The following is a 24,960-nucleotide window of genomic DNA, read 5'->3' as shown; positions in this document are numbered from 1 at the left end:
CAGGTATTTGTACTTAGAAAAATAAAACTGGTAATAACTGTACGGAAAGAAATTTAGGCCTTGTTTCTTCTGTTTTCCCTTTTACCCTGCATACATATAGATTACTGCTGTCTTGAAATAGAATCCCCAACCAAAGGTTGTTAAGAATTTTTGTAATCCTTTTTTGACATGGAAGTTACTGTGTTCTAGTGTGCTGCAGAAAATCTTTAGCTTCCTGACAATTGTAGAGCTGAAAGTTAACCTGTCCTTTTTTAGTTATCTGTTGGGGATATTTTTGCCCTTTTATGTTCTTCATTGGGTATATATTTTTTTTATTCTGTTTTATACTATTAAAAGGCTTTTTCTGAAGTATAGAGTAGACTCAGTACAATGCCGAATAATTCTATTTCATTTATCAAAGCGGGGAGCTCCAGTGGCGCAGTCGGTTAGCACGTAGTACTTAAGACTTATCAGAGGGATGTCCCCTGGTTTAGCATAACCATGCTGCCAGAGGAAATCAGTGCTGTTGCAGAGAACATTAGAGAAGGAAGCTCCGTATTCTTTCCTAAGTCAGTCTCAGAGTTGACACATTTTTAAGTGAATATAAGCCTTTTGACTTTGATTTTCTTTTTTCTTTTGGGGTTGATTTTACATTTTGCAGATCTGTAGGCTGTGTTTTCAACACAACACCCCATTGGATGCAATCGCTCAGTTCCGAAAACACATCGACTTGTGCAAGAAAAAAATCGGCAGTGCAGAGCTGTCTTTCGAGCATGCTGCGTGGATGTCTAAACAGTAAGTTTCACATTGTACTTTTAGAATGTTCAAAAAAAAAAAAAAAACACTTAGGATTTGGAGGGATGGAAACAGCATAGACTTTGGTTCTAAATTTAACTAAGTTATTAGTCAATAAGTAGGTTTTTAATGATCTTGTATGTTTCCAGTAATAGTAAATATTGATTCATACCGTTCCTTAATGGGAATCAGTTCATTTATGGCACTATCTCTTTCATTCAGTGTATAGTTATTGAGTTTCTCCCATGTTTCTAGGTCCTGAGAATATAGCAGAGAACAAAAATTGCCTGCTGGTCTGGAACTTGGTGTTTGAGACCGGTGTTTAAAACTTGCTAAAATGAAATCGTTCCCAGAAACATAGCTGTATTGGCGTGGAGGGGACTATTTTGACATTTGGTTTGGGCGGATATTTATGAAGGCTTGCCAGCCCTGCGGTTGCCTTAGATACAGACTCTGTCTGTTACTCACAGTTAATTCGTGCGTATGAGTATCCACACAAGGAATCCCGCTGATTTACAGTTTACCAGTTGCATTACTTTAATACAGTCTCTGAGGTCATGGTTCCAGGATGAATAATTACAGAAGTAAGCTTTTTTTTTTCTTTTTCATTCTTTTTTTAATTTCTCGATTTTTTTTTCCTTTTTAGATTCCAGGCCTTTGGAGATTTGTTCGATGAAGCTATTAAATTAGGGCTGACAGCCATTCAGACCCAGAACCCTGGCTTCTATTACCAGCAGGCTGCCTACTACGCCCAGGAGCGGAAGCAGCTCGCGAAAACCCTCTGTGAGCACGAGGCAAGTGGCCGGCCCCCGCAGGACTTGGCACTTAGGAGAGCGAGTCCTTCTCTCTCGAAAGAAGAGAAAGCTAATGGGTGTGGGTAATTTTTGCCAAGCCTTTGAATATGATCAGTTTTTTTATTTTCAGGAATTACAATTATTTTCAGTTTTAGCCCGAGTACTCCATTTTTACCTGAGGGCTCAGTTTTCACCTGTGACTTCAGCAGAAGCTTTTCTTTGAAGGACTGTTATGATGGTCAATGAGCTAGTGAGTTAGACAAGAGAAAATTACATTGAAATAAAAGCCACAGTTTAGTCCATGCCACACTGTAAATCCAGTATTTTGTTTTTGCGATCACATCTGTAGAAATTTGAAGGCTTGGGCTTTGTTTTGGCTCGCCAAAGAAAATAGCCTTTGGACTTCTTTCTCTTCCTGAGGATTTTCTCTATGGAAAACTCTTAATAATCTGTTTGAGACATAATGTTAATTGCATAGTTTCTTAAACTTGATGTTTCATTTTGCCTTTCTTTTTGATAATTATATTTAGAAACCAGTTTCCCCGTAAGCACCTTTAAAATAAGAACATGGTGTGTTGTATAAATTCACTTTTGTTCATATAGTTATATCAGTCTATTTCCACTTAAAATTTACAGTTTTCTTCTCTGAAGATAGGTGACTATTATCAACAGTACTACTTAAAAAACTGTTTCAAAAACAGTGAGCACATTAGTACTTTAATATATGGATTTTTTCTTAAATGGTAACATAACTAGACTATTTTCTACCATATTATTTGATTATGACATAACTTTATTGCATGTTTTATATTGTAAAAGTTTGGGATATTGTAATTTGAATGCAGTATTTCAAAAGATTTTAAAATTAGGTTTTATAAGGACATGAGGAAATGAGCATTAAAAAATATCATAGGCTGGGACATAAAATAATATTTCTGTGAAATAATAATTTGAGAAGCCTCAAAATCACGCATATCTTTTGAACCAGAATTTCATTTTCAGGAAATCTAAAGCAGAGAGATCCTGAGATAAGTACTGAGATTTATTTATAAAGTTGTTCTGACAGATTGACTAATTGTAACGTAAAATAGAAACAGCAAGATGAACGACTGTGGGGAGTTTATTAAAATGTGGAACAGCAGGCAGCCATGAAAAATCATGTGTTAGAAGAACATTTAATGGTATGGTGAAATGAACAGGTTACATACAAATGAAAAAAGCAGGGTGAAAAATTATGCCAGCTGATAGGATGAATAAATGTATACAAAATCTGGAAGAATCATCTATATACTGTTAACAGTGGCAGTAGGTTGACAAGTAATTTCAGTTTTTATCCTTATTCTTTTGGATGTATTCTGCAGTTTTCAACAATGTGCTTATATTACAGTTTGGTTTCAGAGGAGAAAAATTATGGAGAAGAAAAATAAAGCAGTATAAATTTGTAAATTCTGGTGCCAAAAGTATCCCTCCCCTACCAATACCAGGACTTAAGCACAACTGATACACAAGGAAAATAGTATCTTTTTAAAATTCCTTATAGCATTCTTTTCATTTGCACAAAAAGCTCTTATACATATGGAATGAACAGTTATAATTTGTAATATTTTTACCAGTTTATTACAGCAAAGGTCAAAAGATAATGTAAAGAAATTATGGTAAGTCCTCATTTAACATTGTTGATAGAGTCTACGACTTTAAGCTGAGTGATGTGTCATGAAACCAGCTTTTCTGTAGGTGAACTGATCGAACCAGAGTTAAGTCCCTACAGCATTTCATCATCAGTGTCATAGTGACGTGACGTTATTCGAGGATTTCCTGTCCCTTGCCCTTATTTGTCAGAATCAGGACGATTTACTCAATTTAATTGTTCTGGGACCACCTGAACATCAAATGCAACATTTTGGTTTAAGTACTGTGAGAATTTAATTTGTGGTAAAAGAGTCACATCTTTGGTGTTTGAATGTGCTTGGTATTTGTCTATATGAATACCTTTTTATTCTGCCGGAATTGAGGGCAAGCTGGCTTGTGGCGGATTACATCAGCTCTTACTCGGGCTGTGTTTTCATTCACAGGCCTCCGTCCCGTACCCCAGCCCTGACCCCCTGGAGACGCAAACAGGCGCCCTTGACTTTTATGGACAGAGGTCATGGCGACAAGGAATACTAAGTGAGCAGCCTCTCCCTCTGCCCGTTGCTCCCAGCCCCAACCGCCAGCCGCTGCTGGCCTGCTGTCCTAGCTGTCCTGCGGGCGTGGCTGCCTCAGGCCCACCCAGTTATGTGCACGTGGAAATGTGTGCTTGGTAAACGTGTTTTTAAAAAGATTTTCAAGTTTTTACAGTGTTTTGTTTGTATCACTGCATCTCAGAATAACTTAAAATTGAAGATGTGGATACAATAAAAATAGTAATATTTGGATGTCTTAAGTGACACAATAAGCCACTCTGGTCTATTTAAATATTTTAATTCCAGTTAATTTTATTGATTTTGTTGACATTTGAAATAGCATTAGTTTGTTTCATCTTACAAATGATTTCTCTGCATCTTTTGTATCTTATACATACTTATTTAATTTGGGCATTTTCTGTAGCAAGTGTTGAGAAATTACTTACTCTGCTCTCCAGGAAGTGCAGTCTGTGAGAATGATGTTGGTTTTATTCTCCAGGTGGTTGGCTTCACCTGGCAAAAGACTGTCGAGCTCAGTGATATTCTTTTTAAAACAGAGGTCACAGAGAATTACCATGCTAATAAAGCTGTCTCCTAGAGTCTTTAAAATTCTAGAATGTTTAGGAATTTTAAATACATCATACCAAAGGATTCAAGGAGTGTATACTCCAGCGTTCATGTGAAGGATTTATGTTAAATGAGCTGTCTAAAATGGGTTGTGTCTTATCTGATATAGGTTTTGATCTTTCTGATCCTGAAAAAGAGAAGGTGGGAATTCTTGCCATTCAGCTGATGGAGAGAAATGTTGTTCACTCTGTAAGTTGTTTTTTCTCCCCAGTGCCAACTGTTTTTTACACTATTCAAGGAAAACATGAGATTATTTTTACTGGAACATTTCACACTTTATCTTTTCTAACAGGAAATAATAATAACTCTTCTGAGCAATGCTGTTGCGCAATTTAAGAAGTATAAGTGTCCAAGAATGAAAAGTCATCTAAGTACGTATTCATAACAGGCCACAATTTCATCCAGTTGTGAATAATTTTAAATTGTATACATTAAATCTTTTTTCCTTTATAGTGGTTCAGATGGGAGAGGAGTATTACTATGCAAAGGATTATACCAAAGCTTTGAAGTGAGTCATAGTTACTGTTTATTTTTACAAGTATTCTGATTTTCTTATAGAAAAATTAGAATGAAAATTTGTACTGAAGAATTTATTATTTCCATATATTTTTCTACTTTTATTAAACTCCATTGCTGAGATACTTTTTCAAGTACCATCTACTAATACAATCATTTTCAAAGTCTTAGGAAACCTCACATGTAGCTAAACATGAAAATACCTGTTAAACTGTTTTAGGAGGCTTTTCTGAAGTTTCTATAAAACGAGGGAAGCACTTCATTTTCCTCCAGAACTCTTCAGCCCTTCGTGGGAAGCCGTTTCAGCCCGTCTCGCCTTCTGCCGTCCTGCAGGTTGCTGGACTACGTCATGTGTGATTACCGGAGTGAAGGGTGGTGGACTCTCCTCACGTCGATCCTGACGACCGCTCTGAAGTGCTCCTACCTCATGGCCCAGCTGAAGGATTACATTACTTACTCCCTGGAACTCCTGGGGAGAGGTAACTGGGTGTTCTTCCTGTAAAATTCTGAATTTTTAAGATCGTTTAGCAACTTTAAAAAGCTTCTTAAAATTGGAAGAATAATTGTCTCAAATGTTTGGTGGTACTTTTACTGCGTGCAAGTCACTTTGCGATGTGATGGGATTCATACCTTTCGTGGAACTTAGAGTAGTTGAGGCTCTTCTTGTAGTTGAGAAAAACAAAATTCTTCTGCCTTTTTAAAACATGGCATAAAATAATTTTTCACATAGACTCAAATGGAAGTATATACAGTGTTGGGGCTGACCTTTAAGGAAGCTGCGCTCTCCGACAATTTTCTGGAATTGTGCTAAGCAGAGATATACAGTATTTTAGTTCCGTAAATGGGGGTAGTGGACTCACTTCCTGTCTTACAGTTCTACTTCTTTTCCCTCTTCCTTCATATTAGCTTCAACTCTGAAAGATGACCAGAAATCTCGGATAGAAAAGAACCTCATAAATGTTTTAATGGTAGGTTGAAATTTTTTTTTCTTTTTAATTTTTTTTTTAATTGATTCTAGAGGGGGGGAAAGAAGAAAAGAGAAGGAGGGAAACATTGATGTGAGAAACATTTACTGGTTGCCGCCTTGCATGCACCCCAAATGGGTACTGAATCCACAACCCAGGCGTGTGCCCTGAGTGGGAATCGAACTGGCAGCCTTTTGGTTTGTCATGTCCCCCAACCAACTGAGCCACACCGGCCCAGGCTGGAATGCTTTCTGTAAAATAAGTTCTAGGGCTGTGTGTACTTAGAGCTATATCTTTTCATACATATCAGTTACAATTAGCTGAACGGCTTTTTACCCCTGTTTTGGTGCAGAATGAAAGCCCTGACCCCGAACCTGACTGTGACGTCTTGGCTGTGAAAACCGCTCAGAAGCTGTGGGCGGACCGGGTCTCTCTGGCCGGCAGCAATGTTTTCACAATAGGAGTCCAGGACTTCGTGCCATTTGGTGGGTAGCCAGCGTCTGCACTGGTATTGCAGGGATGTCTTCCTTATCACTGCAGAATGAATAGATGCAGAGCAATAATTATGAAAGTCAAAGAAAGAACTTTCAAAGTCTAGTCATTTTAATAGGGACGCTGACTTTTTTCTTTTTCTCCACTGATGATCAAAATTTTAAATAGTTTATGTCTTAAATTTACTTGGTTGGTTTGTAGTTCAGAGGTTATGTGAAAACACATTTGAAAAGACTGTTATTTAAAACAGTTATGTTTTCCTGTTTAGGGCAGGTATTTTGAAATAAATGAAAAGTAACAAAATGATTCTTCTTCCTTTAAAGCTTTGTGTCAGTTACATTTCAGGAGCCACTGTAGGTCATTTAAATTTGGTTTGCTTTTAAAAAGTGAGCTATGAGTGTGTCTGCTGATATGCTTCCAGTGCAGAAGTCAGTAAGAATACCCACTGCAGGTGGATCCACTCTGCAGAGGAGATGCGGGTCAGAGGAGGGTGCAGGGTCTAGAGTGTGAGCCGGGTGTGACTCCGCCTGCTTTGTTTTATCTCTAGTGCAATGCAAAGCCAAGTTTCACGCCCCGAGTTTTCACGTGGACGTTCCTGTGCAGTTTGACGTTTATCTGAAGGCAGATTGTCCACATCCTATCAGGTTTTCTAAGCTCTGTGTCAGCTTTAACAATCAGGTAAGGGTGCCCTTTAATGTGTCTTCACCATGTATGTGTCTTGTTCCAGCTTGAGTCAAATCAGAGAAAATGAGCCTTGTAAGTTTTAGGTCTTAATGATTTGGTAGTAACAAATTAAAAATTGATGTATTTATAGTGCTCAACTTCTGTGTCAGTAATTCAAATTTTATATTTTTCCTACTATTTTTGTTTTTCGTCCCATGCTTGTAAACTCTAAGCACTTTGTCTATGCATTTTTGTAATATATAACTTGAATTTCAAATGAGATATTCAGAATAGTATAATTTTCGAATCATTTGTTTCACGATCTATCAGTGATGTTAGTTTTTCATTACTAACCTGCTACATGTTTGATATTGAAGAAATCGAGGTGGGATAGACGGAAGTGAAGAGTATGTGAATGTGTTCTCCTCCACTTCCACCCCTCAGAGCTCATCACTACTAACTTCTTGAATAGTCCAGACATTTTTGGCACACACATGCAAACGATGTTTTCTGCGGAATTGCGGTCATACCATGCTTCCTGTATTTGAGCAGACTTCTGCCGTGTGGTACAGTCTAGTAAAGTCCTGGTTATGTTCCAGCTGTTTCAGTTACAGGCTCCCTGGATAGAGAATTACCTCCTGGTCCCCCAGGAAGCCCGGTGAGCCTCTGACCGACCAGCACTTTTTGAGAGTTACGGCATTCCCAGTATCGTGCCGAGCCCGAAAACACGGAGTGTGTGTGAACCCCACTGAAATACGAGCATTTTGGCGGGGGGGACCAGGACCGACTCACAGGTTGCCGGGGCAGGCGAGGAGGACTAAACTGTGTGCTGCAGGCTGGGAGTGCAGCTACAGTAGGCACGCTGAAGAAAAGGGAGGCAGGTTGAAGGCTGGAGGTGAAATCACAATGGGTGTTAAAAGCGAGCGTGGAGGACGTGCTTGGCGGTGGGGAAGCGGAGGGGCCTGCTCTGTCTGTGGGCGCGTGGGGCTCAGGTGGCGGTCGGAAGGAGCTGGGAGAGTTAAGCGGAAATAGGCTACTAAATAGAAGTCTTGTACGGTTCACTCATTCATTTGTGTTCTATCTGTCCATTTATTTATTGGATGGAGGTCAAGAGTATCAGCTGTTCTAATAGGTTTTTGGGTTTTTTTTTTTTATGAACTTCGGTCACTTGAAGATTAGGGTGTTTTATTCAACTTGAGATCATTACCCAAGGATTCCTTCTAATTAGTTTGAGAGTTTTAAATCAAAAGCTTTAAGGAATTTTATTCCAGTAGCAAAATAGAGGGAAAGAAATATTGCGGAAACGACCCGGAGGCTGTTGATATGGACCCAGGTGCCAAGGACACCGGCCCTGACGTGCGCGGCATCGTGTCCGAGGCTCGGGATGGGGGGCCGGAGGCGGAGGGAAAGGGGGCCGGAGGCACGCCACCAGGCCTGGGCTGCCGAGTGCGCGTGGGGGACACGGGGCGGGGACAGGGAGAGTAGAGGGCAGGTCTTTTGTGAAGGACCTGAACATACCTTATTTACCTTTTAATTAATTAATTTTTACAGCTTAATTGAGATAGGATGTACAACACTGTGTGAGTGTAAAGTGCACAACATGATGGTTTGGTACCCGTACGTATTACAGAATGAGGACCCCAACAGGGTTAGTTAACACCCATCGCCTCGCGTGATGGCCTTGTGTGCAGGTGGGGTGAGGACATAGGAATCCACTCCCTCAGCGACTTTCAGTGATACGAAACAGTGTCGTTGCTTACAGCCGCCATACTGTGTGGCAGAGCCCCGAGCTTCCTCATCCTGGGACTGTTGGTCTGTGCCCTTCCACCAGCACCTCCCCGCGCCCCCCACCCCTCGGTGACTGCTGTTCTACTCGGCATCTGTGAGCTCTGCTTCTCTGGGTCACAGATTTCAAACATAAGGGAGGTCGCGCAGCACTGGACGGGAGCATTAGTACGTGTTTCACCTGCGTGGACAGGCTTCCCTCCGCTCTCTGTCTGCTTATTTCCTCCTTTTATCCCCGGAAGCCCCACTTCCTCAGGGACACCGCCCTGCCCCTCGCGACCACTGACCCGGTCAGCCTCCGCAGCCCAGCACGGTGCTTCTCACAGCTGTGCTCTCGCTTGTGTCTGTGCGATCATTCGGTAAATACCTCCACGAGGACAGATAATTTTAGGGTAGAGTTAGAGGTATTCATGACGGAGGTGGTAGCACAGAGGTGCGGAATAGGGAGACGCAGAGCATTGCAGTGACGTCACCATCAAAAGGAAAGAGCCTGAAAGCCCAGGGCTGAGGCGTGTGGGACCTGAGGTTAGGGGACGCGTGGACGAAAGCAGGGCCTTTGGCGGGAGCTGCAGTCCAGGAGGGTGAGGAACACGAGGCCGTGTCGTGTCGTAGAGGCCAAGGGGAAAGAAAGCTGCTTGGAGAAAAGAGGACAGTGTCCGATGCAACAAAGAGTAGTTACCTTCGCTTCTCTCTCCAGGAAGGGGAGGGCTGAACGTTTTTAGAAATCGGTTTGTGTGCAGGGAATCCTCTCTCTTCTTGTGGCAGCAGTGAGTGGATAAGGGCCGCCATTGCATTAAAAACTGGCATTTCTTCATAACCCTTCAGAATGCTCCCGTTTTAGTGGAGGTGAACTTAACGAGCTCCAACTCACGCGGTGTTTGGTGTCAGCAAAATGTGTGACAGTGATGTGTGTCAGCTGTGGCTCTTGCTAACCTGTCTTTCAGGACTACAACCAGTTCTGTGTGATCCAGGAGGCATCCAAAGCGAGCGAGGTTTTAGAGGACGGGACTCAGGGGAAGATGTGCTTAGTTCCTGGTAAAACAAGGAAGTTCTTCTTTAAATTCGTTGCGAAAACTGAAGATGTGGGAAAGAAAATTGAGGTTAGTTATGAAACTTATTTGAGAGATTTCAAATGAAAAAAGTATATGTGTATGTCAGAAAATTTTGAAATAACATAGAAGGAGACTAAGAAAAAAATGAACACCTACCACTGGATTTCCCAGGGGAAGCCACCGGTGATGGTCTGGGAGGCTCCCTCCACTGAGAACGCACTGTGCACAGTGTTCAGCAGGTGGCCTTTTTACGTGTGTGTGTGTGTGTGTGTGTGTGTATGACGTCATTCCCTGTCAGTACGTAAGACTGACCTTAGTGTGTTAATGGTCGCACAGTCCCTTAAGGAATTTTAAACAAAATGTATAATTTATACAGTATAGCGATTATATTTTGTATAGCATGACAATTCAGTCTAAAGATTTCTATCATTTCGATGTCTGAACATTGCTGATTGCGTATTTTTGAAGGAAAAAAATGAGCGAATGTATTTGGAGGATCCATGTAATGTAGGTAATTAAAACGCCTTTCAGACACACATGATGGAAATAATTTTCTGTTGAGCATGCGCTCCGGAGCCAGACCACGTGGGTGTCAGCGCCAGCTCCCCAGCGTGCGGCCCTGGCGGGTCCCGGACCTGTGTGTGTCTCAGTTGATTCGTCTATAACATGGCGATAAAAGCAGTATCTTCCTCTTAGTAGTTCAGGAGGACTAAACGAGTGAATTGATGTGGGTGGAACTGAGTGGCGACCAGTACGTAGTGAGCGCTCGTTGCGTGGCTGCTTTCTGTGGCCTGAGTGAGAGTGGTTGGCTCAGGCAAACTCGGGCCATTTTTCTAAGATAGAAACTAAGACCGTACTGCCAATATTCCCGTAACAAGTTACTGAGAATCTGTGGAATTATTAGCCAACATCCAGAGTTTTTTGCTTACTCATTTTAAAAAAACCTTCATGATTTTGACTAAATTACATATTTTTTACAAGGTACCTAAGGAAGCCTACCAGGTGTAAATCGTAATTCATACTATTTGGGTAATTTGCTAATGGATTTAGTTGAAAGGAACAATTATTCAAGTAGCAAAGAATTTCATTGCTAATCCAGTAGACGTCTTCAGGGAAAATGTGCGGAGCGCGGTTACGAGCGTACAGCCGGCTCTGCAGGCAGGCGTGGACTTCACTCCGCAGCCCCTCGTCGAGCCTCGCTTAGGTCAGGCACTGTGCCAGGGCTGAGGTCCTCACAGCCGGTGCCTGAGCTGCAGGTCAGGTTCTTATCTCTGCTTCAGGGTAAGGAGGTTGAAGCCCGGCGTGCCACTGCCAGTGCCCCCGCTGAGAGACAGGGTGGATGAGAGCCGGGGTGTTCGGTTCTGTGACACCCCGGGTTTCTCGGCGGACTCCGTGGGCCAGCGCCGTACGACGTGATTTGTTGAGGGTGGTCGGCGACAAACAAGAGCCGTGCAGACATTCCTGACAGACCTCCTCCTTTTAGATCGCCTCCGTGGATCTGGTCCTGGGCCACGAGACGGGAAGGTGCGTGGTTTTAAACTGGCAGGGAGGAGGGGGAGACGCGGCCTCGTCCCAGGAGGCCTTGCAGGCCTCACGCTCCTTCAAGAGACGGCCCAGGCTCCCCGACAGCGAGGCTCATTGGGACGGCGTCGTGATCCAGGCAAGCACGATGTAAGTCAGCCTGGCCAGGCCTGTTGGGGACGGTCCTCTTGTTTCTTATAAGTTCTGTGTTTGAATAATTTGATGTTTAAAACGACTGATCACTTAGCTACGGTTTTCCCCCAAAGGATCATTTCCAGAGTTCCGAACATTTCGGTCCACCTGCGGCACGACCCTCCTGCCCTGACGAATGAAATGTATTGTCTGGTTGTGACTGTTCAGTCCCACGAAAAGAGCCAGATCAGAGACGTGAAGCTCACTGCTGGTTTAAAACCCGGTAAACGGCCCTTTCAGGTTTGGTCCTTGTTAACGCGACAAAATAGCCGCGGTGGTGTCGGCCCCGGGAAGTCCGTGGAAACACGGTCCTGACGTGGCGCTCTTTACGCAGTATTGCTTGTGAGAATGATGTTTCAGCTCTGCATGTTCAAACACCAGTATGAACGCTTTCAGGCCAGGATGCCAATCTGACACAGAAAACGCAGGTGACCCTGCGCGGAACAGACGTGTGCGACGAGTCCTGCCCCGCGCTGCTCACAGACATCCCGGCCGGGGACCTGCAGCCAGGGGGCCAGGTGAGCTCCGGCTGCGGGGGGCCGGGGGGGCTCTGCTGGCCTGTCGTTCTAAGCGTGCGGCGAGCTTCGGAGCGCTTGACTGGCGTTTCCTGAGACTGAGCAAGCGGCTTAACGAAGGCACATTTTATGTTTAAATGTGCAAGCTGTTTTAAGCAGTTTTTATACAGGGGATTTGAGAACAAATGACCCTAATATGGAGAATTAGCTGCCTGATAAAAGTAACTAAATAATACTGAATAATCGCTCAGTAAGCTTTGTTTCCACACCAAACACAAGAATTCCTGGGAAGCTGGGGATGATGATAAACAGATGCAGTGATAAGGACCCCACTCACGTGCTCTGGCCGGAGCGGCCTGTGACAGGTGCTCAAGAATCTAGCCAGTTGGTATGGTCAGTTATACAGGTGGGAACAGTGTCCTAGAATATGCAGCAGGTGGGACTCTGTACTAGTAATTAAATTAAAACACTTATTTTTTTACAGCTGGAAAAAATGTTGTATGTTCGCTGTGGAACAGTGGGTTCCAGAATGTTTCTTGTGTATGTTTCTTACCTGATCAATACAACTATTGAAGACAGAGAAATTGTTTGCAAGTGTCACAAGGTATTTTTTTCATAGCCACCTCAGGAGGCATCCTTTGTGGAGTATTCCTATTGCATTATTTTAGTTTACTTGTAAAATAAGCAGTTCGGGGTTTCTAGTCTATTACAAATTTCTATTGAAATCTGTTGATTTTTTTACTCATTTATATTGATTATAAACAATATGATACGGCATGCAGTGCTCCAACATTAGGAACTTGGCTGGCATGGCTTTTCACAGAGAGTCAAATGGTTTGAGGTCTCACGCCAACACGTCTTGAGACTTTAAACCTGTCTGCCTCTTTCCAAAGTCACACATTAGATAAACTCGTAAGTTGGCATGTAACGATTATAATATGATGTATATAATACAGTAATATTATACTTCTAAAAAGCTAGCTCGAGAGCTTGAAAAAGGAAATAACTTGGAGCCTGTGATGCTGCTTTGGGCAGACCGCGGAGGGCTTTCTGTGCGTCGCCCCATTTGACTACTGCGGCAGCCCGGTGAGGGCTGTGGGCCGGACCTGGCGCGGTCGCGTCGGCTTCCCGGTCGCACCGCCGTGTCCAGGGTCCTCACGGCTGGTGTGGGTCTCGCGAGGGTTAGAATCCAGACCTGTCTGGCATCGCAGCCTGCGTTTTCTACCCAACAGGGGGGGTTGTTCGTTTCCAGAGATCTAATGACTCCACTGGCTTCGAGCAGGCTTTAGAGAGGAGAGGTAGCCTGCCACTTTAGGCTGCGCTCCAGGGTCAGACTTGGTTAGGTTTCTGCCTTTGTCACTTACCAGCCACGTGAGGACATCTTCCGAGGGCGGTGACAGTGGCGTCTGTTTGCTTGCGTTGAGGAGCATTAGGTAATCTGGGTGTAGCGATTACAGCGCTATCGTGTTACCTAGCCCTTATCATCCTTGTTACTTCCTCATCCTGGGGCGAGGTGACTGAGAAGGCCCAGATTCCGTGCTTGGCGCCGTGGGCTTTGGGGCCTGTGGCCAGTCACTTAAAACCTCTGTGAACCTCTGGCCCTTCTGCTGTAGCCTGGCGACAGTGCTGCCCTGCGCGTGTTCCCTGGACCCCAAGACAGGTAGCGTGTAAGGAAGCGCTTGGTAGTGCGGAGGTAACACCGTAAGGGTTACTTAGACACAGTAGCCTCGTCTCTCTGTGGGGATTTTGACCGGTATCTAAGGGGAAAGTCGTAGCTTCTTCCTATAGGAAGCGGGGGCATTTATGTCGATTGCTTTGAATGCTGTGTGTGTTTAAAGCTTTATGTATCGTTAAGGTTTAGAAAACCATTGCCCGGGCCTTTTTCATTTCCTGCAGGATGAAACTGTAGCAATAGAAACCGTCTTTCCATTTGATGTTGCCGTTAAATTTGTTTCTACAAAGGTATGTCCCCGTGCAGCATCCTGGCAATCATTTAGGTTCTAGAAATTAACAGAAAAAAACGAAATGGATCTGTCACTCCTGACAGACCTTCTGTCTTCATTTGCGACAGTTCGAGCACCTGGAGAGGGTCTACGCTGACATCCCCTTTCTGCTGATGACAGACCTTTTAAGTGCCTCGCCCTGGGCCCTGTCCATCGCCTCCAGCGAGCTCCAGCTCGCTCCTTCCATGACGTCCGTGGATCAGCTGGAGTCCCAGGCGGACCAAGGTGAGGAGGGGGCGGTCCCACGGCAGCCGCAGGAGACGGTTGTGTGTGCGCACGCCTGCGTGCCCGCGTGTGGGCTGGCAGTGGCAGAGTCAGCCTTTGTGAGGGACGGGCCCTGAGACTTATGCTCACAAAAGCAAATGCATTGAGAATGAAGGTGGGATTAGCGTCATTTATAGTTTGCTTGAGGATACCTTATTTTAAAAAATCAGATTTTTGCTACACAAAGGAAGTTGCTTTTTGGAAAACATACTTTAAAACAATACAGCAGGTCCTCGAATAACATTCTTTTGTTCAGTGTTGTTTCATTACAACGTTGATGAGATGCCACAGGAACCTAACCTCTGTTTACACCCCTGAGCCTGTGGTGAATTGGTTTGGCTACACGTCACTTCCCACGAAGCGGCAGCTCTCCCTTCTGCGCATCTCTTGAGTCCTGCTTCTTCCCTCCATTCTCGCTGCCACCCTCCCTGGCCCGGTCCCCGCTGGCCTTTGGAAATAGCTTCTCAACTCACCGCCTCCCGGCCATTCCCACCCTTCGTGTACCTTGCCTGCTGCTCCAGAGTTGGATTCCTCAGAAAACTGTTTGGAACTCATCGTTCCTTCTTTAAAAACTCCCTGGCAGCGCGCCAGACCTTTGCCAGGCAGGCTCGCTCCCCGTGGCAGCGACTTCCACACCGGCTTCCCCGCCCTCGGCCCCTCGCAGGCCCCAGCCAGGCCAGACGTTGTCAGTCCGCAGAGGCGCCCCGTCCGATTGTGAACCTCTTCCTGCTTCTCCTCAAAGCCCTGTCCCCCTGCCTCCCTGGCCTGCTGAGCTCCCGTTGGCCCCTCAGGGCCCATCATGCTGCTCGGACCCTCTCCTCCCCAGCAGAGCCGAGCCCCCGTCCCCCTCCCGCCCAGGGTGCCAGGACGCGCCGCTCTCACGGGCACTCCCCACCCGCCCTCGCTGCGTCGGCACAGACAGGCGCCCCGCTACACCATGTGCCCCTCGAGAGCCGGCGCTGTGACTTCCGCCTCCTCTCTGTTCTGCCAGCCTCATGCTTGTTAATCAGTGTTTATTAAAGTAATGATTACTGTCCAGTTTTTAAGATAATAAAAGCCAGGTTTTATTATCTTAAAATTCTTGCGGTCGACAGTCCTTGGATCAAGGGGCTGGCAGGGCTACGTTTCCATAGGCTCCAGGGAAGCCCTTCCCGACGTCCCTGCAGCGTCCGGGGCCACTGGGTGTCCTCGGCTCGTGGCCCCTCCCCGCTGTGTCCTTGGCCGGCTGTGTGGCATCCTTGCATCTCCTTCTGTGACCTCCGCTTCTGTTGGTCACCATCTCCTCCTCTCCTCCGTCTCTTCCTTACAACCCTCGAGGCTACATTGGGCCCAACTAGCTAATCCGGTATCATCTACCTATTTTAAGATCCTGCCTTACACCTGTGAAGTCCTTTTTGCCACGTGAGGTAACAGTTAGACGTTCTGGGAATGCAATATGAGTCTCTGGGGAGGGGCAGCGTCGCCCTGTCTGCCACCTCCAGGGACACCAGCGCTTCACGCACGGTGAACCGTGTGTGGTACATTAAACACCACAGCTCTCCCAGGCCCCTCAGTAACCCTGATGTCAGTTAAAGTTAGAGGTCGGGTGGGTTAACTTCTTAGAATTAGGGAGGACTTTGGGGGAATTCAGTATGAACACTCCAGGTTTTTAGAAAAGCTGTTCTTGGAGGTTTGAACAGATGAGGGTTTTACTTACTGCATTACATTGTCATTTCCTAGTCCTTAAAAATTACTTACAAATAATTAATTCAAGTAAAGTTTAACCCAATTTTCTTTTTCCTTTTTCATTTCTAGTACCTACCCATAATTGTAACCATTAATTTATCACAGTCTTCTCCATTGGAAAACCATGAAAGCAGTTACTTAACGTTTAGAGACTTTGTTGTTATTATGAGGCTTTGCTCAGAGCTTTGCAGAAGCTGGCACTACATAGGCACTGTTGCCAGCTCGCCTTTAAACGTGGGGCCGATGCTGCAGGCTGGGACGTGCCGAAGGGCAGAGCGGGCTGGGTTTAGAGGAGTGTTTGTCCAGCTATCAGATTTACTATCAAACTGGCAAGGGGTGTGCATCCTTGCACAAGAGAGAGGGAAGTAGCTACATGAGGCAGTAATGAGGCAATATATGATGTATTTCCATGTGGTGACACCAACAAGGATTCAGAGAAAGTAGTTTTCTGGAATAACACTTTGAGTACCTCAAGGGGTAACTAAAATTACATTGTTTTTGTTTTTTCTATTGTGAAATGTTTTCTTTGGAGACATGAAATAATTTGGAGAAATTAAAACAAAGACCAAAAGGCACGACTCGGACTCTAGAACCCCCTTTGAGTGGTCCTCGCAGGAGCCTGTCAGAGGCGTGCGGGTGCCTCGCCCACTTTTATTATAGTGGAGCATCGCTAGGTTAGAGAAAGCCCTGGCTCGGGGCCCTGTGACCTCGAAGAAGTCACGGAGCATCTCCCCGCCTCAGGGGCCGAGCCTCTGGCACCGGGCCTCTGGCGCCGCCGTGGGACACGGTGTCCTTTTCCCGGCGTGCGGCTCCGCTGTCGACGTCCCTCTCGGACGCGTCCGAGCGGGAGGTGGTGAGGCTCTCGCTTGTAGTTGTCTTGCAGACCGGCGAGAGCGCGAGCGAGTGCTTCTGCCTTCGGTGCCCGTCCTCTGGGAATGTCGAAGGTGGAGTAGCAACTGGGCATTATGTTGTCTCCTGGAAGAGGTAAAATTCTCTCAGCGTTATCTGCTTGTCACCTCTGTGCTATACTATTGCCTTTCTTATTTGTCACTGCCATTTAATAATTGAGAGCTTCTGGCAGTCCTGGAGAGGGGATAGAGGTCACGTGCTATCACTGACCACTCGTCAAATACACAAAAGATTAACTAGGATAATTAAACTTTGATTTGCATTTTGTCACGATTCCTGACGTATATGCTGATGAAATTTGAGGCAAACTAACTGTGGCGATGGGAGCATTATGCGCCTACGAGAAGCGGCCCTTGCCTGCAGTCAGGACTGTCTGCGTCGAGTCCCAAGGCGCCGGCAGGTGGTCACACTGCGAGGGCGTCGGCCAGCTTGCTGTGCACCCGTCGCCTCCGCGTAGTGCGGCCCGGGAGCCGTCAGGGGCTCCTCCGTGACTGTCCTCGGGGTGACAGTGTGTGTGTCACCGTTTAAATCCCCGCATCCCTCCCTCCCCCTCCACTGAGAGTGTTTCCCTGCTGAATGCTGTGGCCCGGACGGCAGCCTCGGGTTTCACCGCTGCTAATTGCACGTGTTCAAAACAAAAGCGGATCCTAAAAGCTCTTACTGCTTCACAGTGCTCCCATCAAAGTTGTTTTAGGCAATGGGTGAGGTGTGTTTCCTGTGAAACCGGTGGGGGAACATGCAGCTTCCTGTCCCTGACCTAGCAACCTCCCCTTAACCTGTGGGTGTGAAAGACGCCCTCTCCCGCCGCAGGGCCTCCGCCGGGGACGACGTTCCTGTCGTCAGCACTGTCATCACCCTGCCACACGTGATCGTGGAGAACATTCCTCTGCATGTGAACGCAGGTAACGGCACTCGCGGTTGATCTGAAGGAAGGGATCCGGGAAGAATGTTTAGCTTCTAAGGCTTTACAAAACCTTTATTATTATTAATATGAAACGCCCGACATTGACAGAAGTAGACTGTGACCGGTCTTGTTTTATCTGCGCTTCTCCGCACACCCCCTGCTCCCGTTATCGCGAAGCACTTCCACGCATAATTGCACCTGTGAACACTCCCGTGGGTATCTTTGAGAGCAGTGGTTATGTTTCTAAACGTGCTCGTAACACCATTATCATGACTTCAAAAATTAGGAAAATTGTCTTAATATTTATCACATTCCAGTGCTGACATTTTCCTAGTTAGTTCTGAATGTTCTGTCGTTTGTCCTAAGGCGTCTGCGTGGCGGCGGGTATTTTTGAAAGCGGTAGGCAGGCCCCTCCCCTCCCCGTCGCCCCCTCCGCCCATGACCGTCAGCCCTGCCCTCCTCGCTCGTTTTCCCGTGGAGCCTGCTGCAGTCTGGATGAAGTGTTTCTTTGTCCCTATAAATTGGTGGTTAGGTCTGTAGGCATGGTCAGATTCGGGTTTAGGTTTGGGGCAAGAGTACTTGTGCTCCCATCAAGAGGCACATAATGTCTTATCATTCCTTTATGAACCATGGTTGATACTCAGGGAAACCTTTCGTAGGTTTTAAAAATTACTCCTAAACTATAATTCAGCTCCTGATAGCCAACGCCCTAAGTCAGTTTTAGAAGGGGATTCAGATTCTTCTTAACCTATTTTATCATAGTCCCATGGCTAACGTGCAACCAGAAAAATGTCCTATTTAGCAAGAGTGCAGTAATATCATTAAATAAGCCCATATCTTGTAGAATGAGATTTGTTTACAAAAAGAACCTGTAAAGGGTGAGCTATTCTTTTAACCAAGAGAACTGTGTCCTTTTCTCCGCAGACCTGCCGTCATTTGGACGTGTCAGGGAATCGTTACCTGTCAAGTATCACCTGCAGAACAAGACTGACTTAGTTCAGGACGTGGAGGTTTCCGTGGAGCCCAGCGATGCCTTCATGTTCTCCGGTCTCAAGCAGGTGGGGGCTGCGTCTCACTGGGTGCATGTGCAGACCCGGCAGTGCGGCTTGGAGCCGGGAGGCCGTCTGCGGTCCCTCTTGTCTTGGTGATTGTGAATGTTTAGTCACTTCTGTGGATTAAGTACAACTCATTACAGAGGTGGAATATGCAGGCAGACCTTTTCGCACTGAGATCACACATGTAGGTTCTTTTTCCTGAAAATCTTAGATTTCCCTTTTATTACTAATGAGTTTGTGTGTGTGTGTCTTTTTGGCTTTTAATTTGAGGCCTGGAAGTATGACTACCTATATTAGAAGCCTATTCTCCTCTGAACTCTCAGTGAAATTTGTCAGAGATGTTGTGGTCAGCCAGTACTTTTTATTAATGAGGACATAATTAGAGGAACAAACATGTCGTGACGCCTAGAAGTATGTACCCTGATGGGTCATTTGTGCTGTGCACATACCGAGTGCTTTGTGTGTTGTTAAATGCAAAAAAGAACTATACACAAAGTGTATTCTAAGTTCATACACTAATTTAAACTTACGTAGCAAATATAATATTAGCTCTAATCTGTTGGTACACACATGCACATATTATCTTTGGTACGTCATGTACCTGTATGCACTCATTTGCAAGTGAGTAAGCTTTTCTTGAGCATCTTGATCTTTTTCATGTATTAACTTAAAAATAATTAGATAACGTAGGATACCAGCATCTTACCAGTTTGTATTCTTTTCAAAATTGTTGTTAAGAATTTCCAAACATCTTTTCCCCGCCCTGAATTACTTACCTTCCCATGAAGGTAAAATCCCTAAAAGAAAACATAAGAAACAACTAGTTTGTCTTATGGGTACATAACGTTTACAAAGATACCTTTCTACAAATTATCCTGTAACATTTTGTGATGATGAAATCTACCTGATCTACTTACTACACAGAATACGTTGATCCTTCCAGCGTTCTCATTTGTAGGCTGGTACAAGTTGCCTTTTGTATGTTGGTAGGACAGAAATCATGCACACATCTCTCACACATGTATTATCTGTGTGCTCTTGGCCTCTCACTAACTCAGGCCTCCATTTTGGAACCTGTGGGAGACGGAATAGGCGGGAGAATGTTTCACCAGAAAGACATGGGTGTCCAGTAACTTGGACATTATCTGGGGGTAACAAGATAGATACTGCAAGTCTGTGTATTTGATGATCTGTAACTTTTTATGATTTAGATTCGATTACGTATCCTACCCGGCACCGAACAGGAAATGTTATACAATTTCTATCCACTCATGGCCGGATACCAGCAGCTGCCGTCTCTCAGCATCAACCTGCTTAGGTTTCCTAACTTCACCAACCAGCTGCTCAGGCGGTTTATACCTACCAGTATTTTTGTAAAGGTAAGGCTTAGAAATTTCCTGCTTCTAAATTTCCTGCTTGAAAACAAAAGATTTTTTTAAATGTAAATATCAGTAAACAATAATTTGAGATTAACAATTATACTTTTGACTTCTATTGTAAAAATTTGGCAATATTGCTATTCATTCCTATAAAGTTACTGCTGTTTCGTACAGTCTAATTCCACAGACTTTTGTTCCCATAGGTAATGATCTGTCTTTATAGTATCCTTAAACATGTTTTTTCTTTGGCTTTGGTGAAATATGTTTTTAAATTATAGTTAGTGTGTAAGTAATTCTTAATCCTGAACTTTCATAATTCTCTCCATTTAACTGTGTGACACTGGATTTGGGTCTTTTCTGAAAATGATCATGTAGCGGAAACTATACTCCGGTTAAATGTTTCGATTTTTCCTCTGAGACCTTTTCTGGGGATGTGTAGTGAGGGATATGCCCATGGTCGTTGTGTGTGTGAGTGAACTGGCCGCAGGCAGCTGTTTCTCAGGCTTCTCCACATCACGCCTGGCAGCACCTCGAGCCCAGGCTGTCCTTCCACGCGGTTCTGGTTCCCGTGCACATCTGGTAGCTCAGACATTCATGAGCACGTGTGACTCCTGCGTGCCCTTTCTTTCTTTTCAGGTAATACCCCGTTTTGGAATGGCAAGTCACATTGCAGACTGTTTGCTTTTTTGTGTCTGTCGCGTTTGGGCAAACTGTCCCTCGTTTATATTATCTGGGATTTAATGTTATAAATTAGTCTCTGTTAATATGTCTCTCATAATCCTTCTAGCTTTTCTCTTTCTAGACTTAGACACTTTTTTGTATCTGCAGAAAAATCATTTTATTAACCCTTCCAAGTTCCTATCTTACTCCAAACTTTAAATTGTTTAAAAAAAGAAAAAAAGCCAGACTCATTATTTTAGATCTCTTGTGTTTAAACAGTGGCTTTAAACTGCTTTAGATTCACAGCCACATTGAGAGGGAGTTGCAGAGATTTCCCATGAGCCCTCTGTGCTACACGGCGGTGGCTGTTTAGCCATCCCGCCTGCCCGCGCTCTGAGCCACGTCCCACTGCTGCTCCGCGCTGCCGCTGCCCTGTCTGGGCGCCGTGGGGAGGAGCCCTGCCTGGTGCGGGGAGCGCGGGGGCGCGGCCCTGTCCTCGTCCTTCCAGCTGCCCAAGCGCCTTGCCTTGCACTGTTTCTGACCCGGGAGCGCGGCCCTCGTCAGTGCGGACGCGTGCATGCGCGTGCGGACCGGGCCACCAAGCTGGTGATGTGGGGCGAGGACTGGGGACGGTTCTGTCAGCGCCTCTCTCTCCTTCCCTGCGGCTCTGGCGCGGCCCGGCTCGTGCCAGCTCTGGCTTAGGCTCTTCTTTTAAAGGAAACCTCTTCCGGGCTGTGTTTAAATCTACGAGGGAAGGTTCCAGAAAAATAAACATTCACACGTTTTAACATAATTAACATTTCCTTTTCTAACTCCATGACCTTTTCTCAAAATATGAGCACCTCCGTCTGGTCATTAACTGCTGCCAGGACAACGGACTGGATTCCTCAGAACCTGCTCCTTCATCGGCTGGGGAGACATGGCATTGTTTTAGCTGTCGCACGAAGGCCAGTGTGCGAGTGGCACCCTCTTCCTGTGTCCTGAGGCGTCGCTGACCTCGAGGCTGTGCCGTTGCAGTGGGGCAGCCACTAGCCGTGTGCACCTACAGAGATCTGAATGGAATTCATTAATTAAAATGTAATGTGATTTAGAAGTCGGTCCCTTGTTGGCACTGGCCACGCCTCAGGTACTGAGCAGCTCCGTGGACTTGGGTCGCCCCACTGGGCAGCGCCGATATGGAGCGTTTCTGGGGTCACAGTCTCTGGGGCACGGCTGCCCCAGAGCAGGGCTGGGGCCGGGCTCTTCCTTTGAAAAGGTTTCAGTTTTCACGATGTAGTCCTCTTTGGCCGGTTTGTAAAGCTGTGTTTGGGAGGATTTAACCAGATTGAGCTGCTATTCCATTTCTAAAACTGAGCATCCTCCATTTACTTACTTTGCATGCTTGTGAGCATGTGTGTGGACGTGCAGGCACACACAACCACGCCGCAGCCCAGCGGCCCGCGGGCACTCCCTTCCCCGCAGGCACCTGCGCCGCCATTCGGCTCGGAGCCCAGCAGAGCGCTCTGGGTGGCGACGCACGTCGAGACGCTGCTCCTTTTCCGCCCTGGACCCCACCGCTCGGGCCCGCCCCACAAGGCCCACCGATGGACAGCTGTGTGACAGTGAAATCCTTTGCAGGAATTCTCTTCTTAGCTGCTTGACTCTGGGGTGTTACTCACGTGTCGGAGACTTTACACCTAAAGACGGTTAGGGCGCCTTTTACTCATTCCTAGCCTGTGCTCATCTGATGGGATGTTTTGCATCCCTTCAGTCAGTGGCCTTGAGCAGGGGAAACGTTGGTCTTAACCTGTTGCCGGGCCCGTTGCCATGGTGGTTGTCAGGCGGCCCCGCGTTCACAGGGAATCCCTCGTTCTCAGGCCGGAGTGTTGGGAGACCTCCAGTCTCCGGGAACTGGTCCGTCAGCTTGAGACACAGGCGGCCCGAGCAGGAGGGAGCGAGGGCGAGGGAGCACTGCTGTACCACCTAGGTGGGGACGGTGCCCCGGTTCCCTTTCACCGGCCCTCGGCAGTAGCTGGACAGCACCAGGCCGGGAGAGGGGCAGCGACTGAGGCAGGCTGGGCAGGTGGAGGTGTCTGCAGGGAGAGCGGCGACAGGGACCGAGCTGCACAGGGGCCGTCCGCAGGCTCTAGTGCAGAGGCGGCTGGGGGAGAAAGGCAGATATGCTTTGTTTCAATATTTGCACATGTTTGTCCTATTACTGTGAATAGTCCTAAGAATCTCAAAACCTATGCAGTGAACAGAGCTCATGGGGTCAAGGTTCTTTTGTGAACCACTTTGCTTTCCCACTTTAAAGCCTCAGGGTCGGCTCAGGGACGACGCCTCGATCGCCGCCGCGTGACATTCCGGACGCCCCGGGCCACGCCTGCAGAGCAGTTGGGCTGCGCGTTCTAGAAGATTTTCATGCTGAACTGTGGCTGTGATCATGGTAAAAGTTAATCGGTTCTATTTTTTAATGGTTGTTATGCCAACTATTCAGAGGAACTTGTGCATAAAATACTACGAAAGCCTGTCTTACAGCTTCACTGATATTTGACGTCTGTCAGTGTCACACGAAAGGCTGGCAGACCACTGTTATTGCTGGAAGTCATTTTATGAATCGTACATTCTTTTAAAAGTAAGTGATTTGCATGTGTGATCTCAGAGGAAAATTGAGCGCCGGGCGGGGAGAGGGGAGTGCACTGGAGCCTGCCCCCGCAGCGTCCTGAGTCCCCCGGCGTCCCCTCCCGAGCTGGCTAAACTGGAGGTCGTCCAATGTCATGAATTTGGCATGTGCTCCTGACTCGGACCCAAGAACTTAGAGCAGTTGTGTGACTGATCCAGAGAGCTTCCAGAAAGTTGTAGTCGAAGCGGTCTGAGTCGCCTAAATCATGCCTTTGCTTACCATCAAAACGTGATTACCAGCGGGTCCAGCTCCCAGCCAGAGTCTGAGCTGTGTACTGAGCAGGTTTGGATCTGTGTCGTATCCAGGTCCTTCTCTGTAGAACTGCCAGGGCCTATCAGCCTAATTTCCTAAATGAAAGGTTTTGAAAAAGAATCAAGTTCTAAATAAAACCTTGTCCTTACGGTTGTGCAGTTTGAAAACCATTTAAGACTCTTGAAAACTCATGTAAACAAAAGTCATATTGTGAAAATTTTCTTTGTTTAAATATCTTAATTTAAAACACTTGATTTTCTGGAAATTTTTATTATTTAAGAGTGTAGGAGTTGTAAAAAAGAAATATGGATGTAAATAAACACGTTCTCATTCAGATGTGCCTGTAGACATCTTTTATTTATTTTCAGCCTGTTTGATTTCAATTCCGTGAAACCGCTTTCACTAAGAACACACGTATGAGGTGTGGTGGAGAGCGGAGGACTGAATTTTTTCACCTTCCTAGGAGGAAAGAGTCTTGTCTTTGGTTTTAATTCAGTCGTTTCTTCCATGGCTCGTGTTCTGTCCCCACTCAGAATATTAAAAGTCTCTGAGTTGATATTAGTTGTTAAGAATCCCGAATTGTAATTCCCTCATCGGCATTGCAGTGAGAGAGAGAGTACTGTTGAGGAAAAACACAGCAAGCGGAAAAGGAAGTTCATACTTCTCACGGGGAGGTTCGTGCAGTCCCAGCAGACGCCTTTCAGAAGCTCCCGTCTTGACCTAAAACCCCAGAAAAGCCACCTAAAGGGTCCTGGCTCCTGGTGTAAAGAGTACTGCGAGGCGGTCTGTGTTTTCGAGTGGCGACGTGAATAAAGGGCAATGACTGCAGTTGTCAGAAGCAGTTACCGCGACATTAGTGACCAGAGATGGGTGAACGCATGCAGGATACTGAGTACAGGTGTGCGCTTCATCCTGCTGGGGGCTGGTTTGGGACGTTTCCTGACAAGGAGCTCCAGGACCACCTTCCTTTTGTTTTAGCCGACGGTGCCGTTCTCTGACACCGCAGCTGGAGAACTGCATGCATACAGTGCAAAGATCAGATTGACGAGAAACCTTCCCTTTCCCCCCGTTTACACCTGAGAACAGAAG

At 46.0% G+C, this 24,960-nt stretch overlaps 1 protein-coding gene across 1 annotated transcript in view; it reads left to right on the top strand.

The window, feature by feature from the left end:
- TRAPPC11 (trafficking protein particle complex subunit 11) overlaps positions 1–24,178 on the top strand; it is a 34,544-nt gene extending 10,366 nt beyond the window's left edge. Inside the window, exons 9-30 of the mRNA XM_054566190.1 lie at positions 641–774; positions 1,421–1,568; positions 3,641–3,734; positions 4,467–4,546; positions 4,650–4,728; positions 4,811–4,865; positions 5,207–5,352; positions 5,780–5,841; positions 6,191–6,323; positions 6,878–7,008; positions 9,723–9,878; positions 11,314–11,501; positions 11,618–11,766; positions 11,940–12,061; positions 12,543–12,662; positions 13,955–14,020; positions 14,130–14,286; positions 16,923–17,034; positions 17,770–17,861; positions 18,788–18,921; positions 20,130–20,297; positions 23,251–24,178. Of these exons, the coding sequence (XP_054422165.1) occupies positions 641–774; positions 1,421–1,568; positions 3,641–3,734; positions 4,467–4,546; positions 4,650–4,728; positions 4,811–4,865; positions 5,207–5,352; positions 5,780–5,841; positions 6,191–6,323; positions 6,878–7,008; positions 9,723–9,878; positions 11,314–11,501; positions 11,618–11,766; positions 11,940–12,061; positions 12,543–12,662; positions 13,955–14,020; positions 14,130–14,286; positions 16,923–17,034; positions 17,770–17,861; positions 18,788–18,921; positions 20,130–20,297; positions 23,251–23,295 (2,571 nt within the window). The 3' untranslated portion in view covers positions 23,296–24,178. The remainder of the gene's footprint in view (positions 1–640; positions 775–1,420; positions 1,569–3,640; positions 3,735–4,466; positions 4,547–4,649; positions 4,729–4,810; positions 4,866–5,206; positions 5,353–5,779; positions 5,842–6,190; positions 6,324–6,877; positions 7,009–9,722; positions 9,879–11,313; positions 11,502–11,617; positions 11,767–11,939; positions 12,062–12,542; positions 12,663–13,954; positions 14,021–14,129; positions 14,287–16,922; positions 17,035–17,769; positions 17,862–18,787; positions 18,922–20,129; positions 20,298–23,250) is intronic.
- The last annotated feature ends 782 nt before the right edge of the window (positions 24,179–24,960 follow it).

Source organism: Pteronotus mesoamericanus, unplaced genomic scaffold (assembly GCF_021234165.1).
Source record: "Pteronotus mesoamericanus isolate MK-2021 breed Mesoamerican mustached bat unplaced genomic scaffold, CSHL_Meso_final contig_169, whole genome shotgun sequence".
Classification (NCBI taxonomy): domain Eukaryota; kingdom Metazoa; phylum Chordata; class Mammalia; order Chiroptera; family Mormoopidae; genus Pteronotus; species Pteronotus mesoamericanus.
This window is presented reverse-complemented; position numbering and strand designations above follow the sequence as displayed.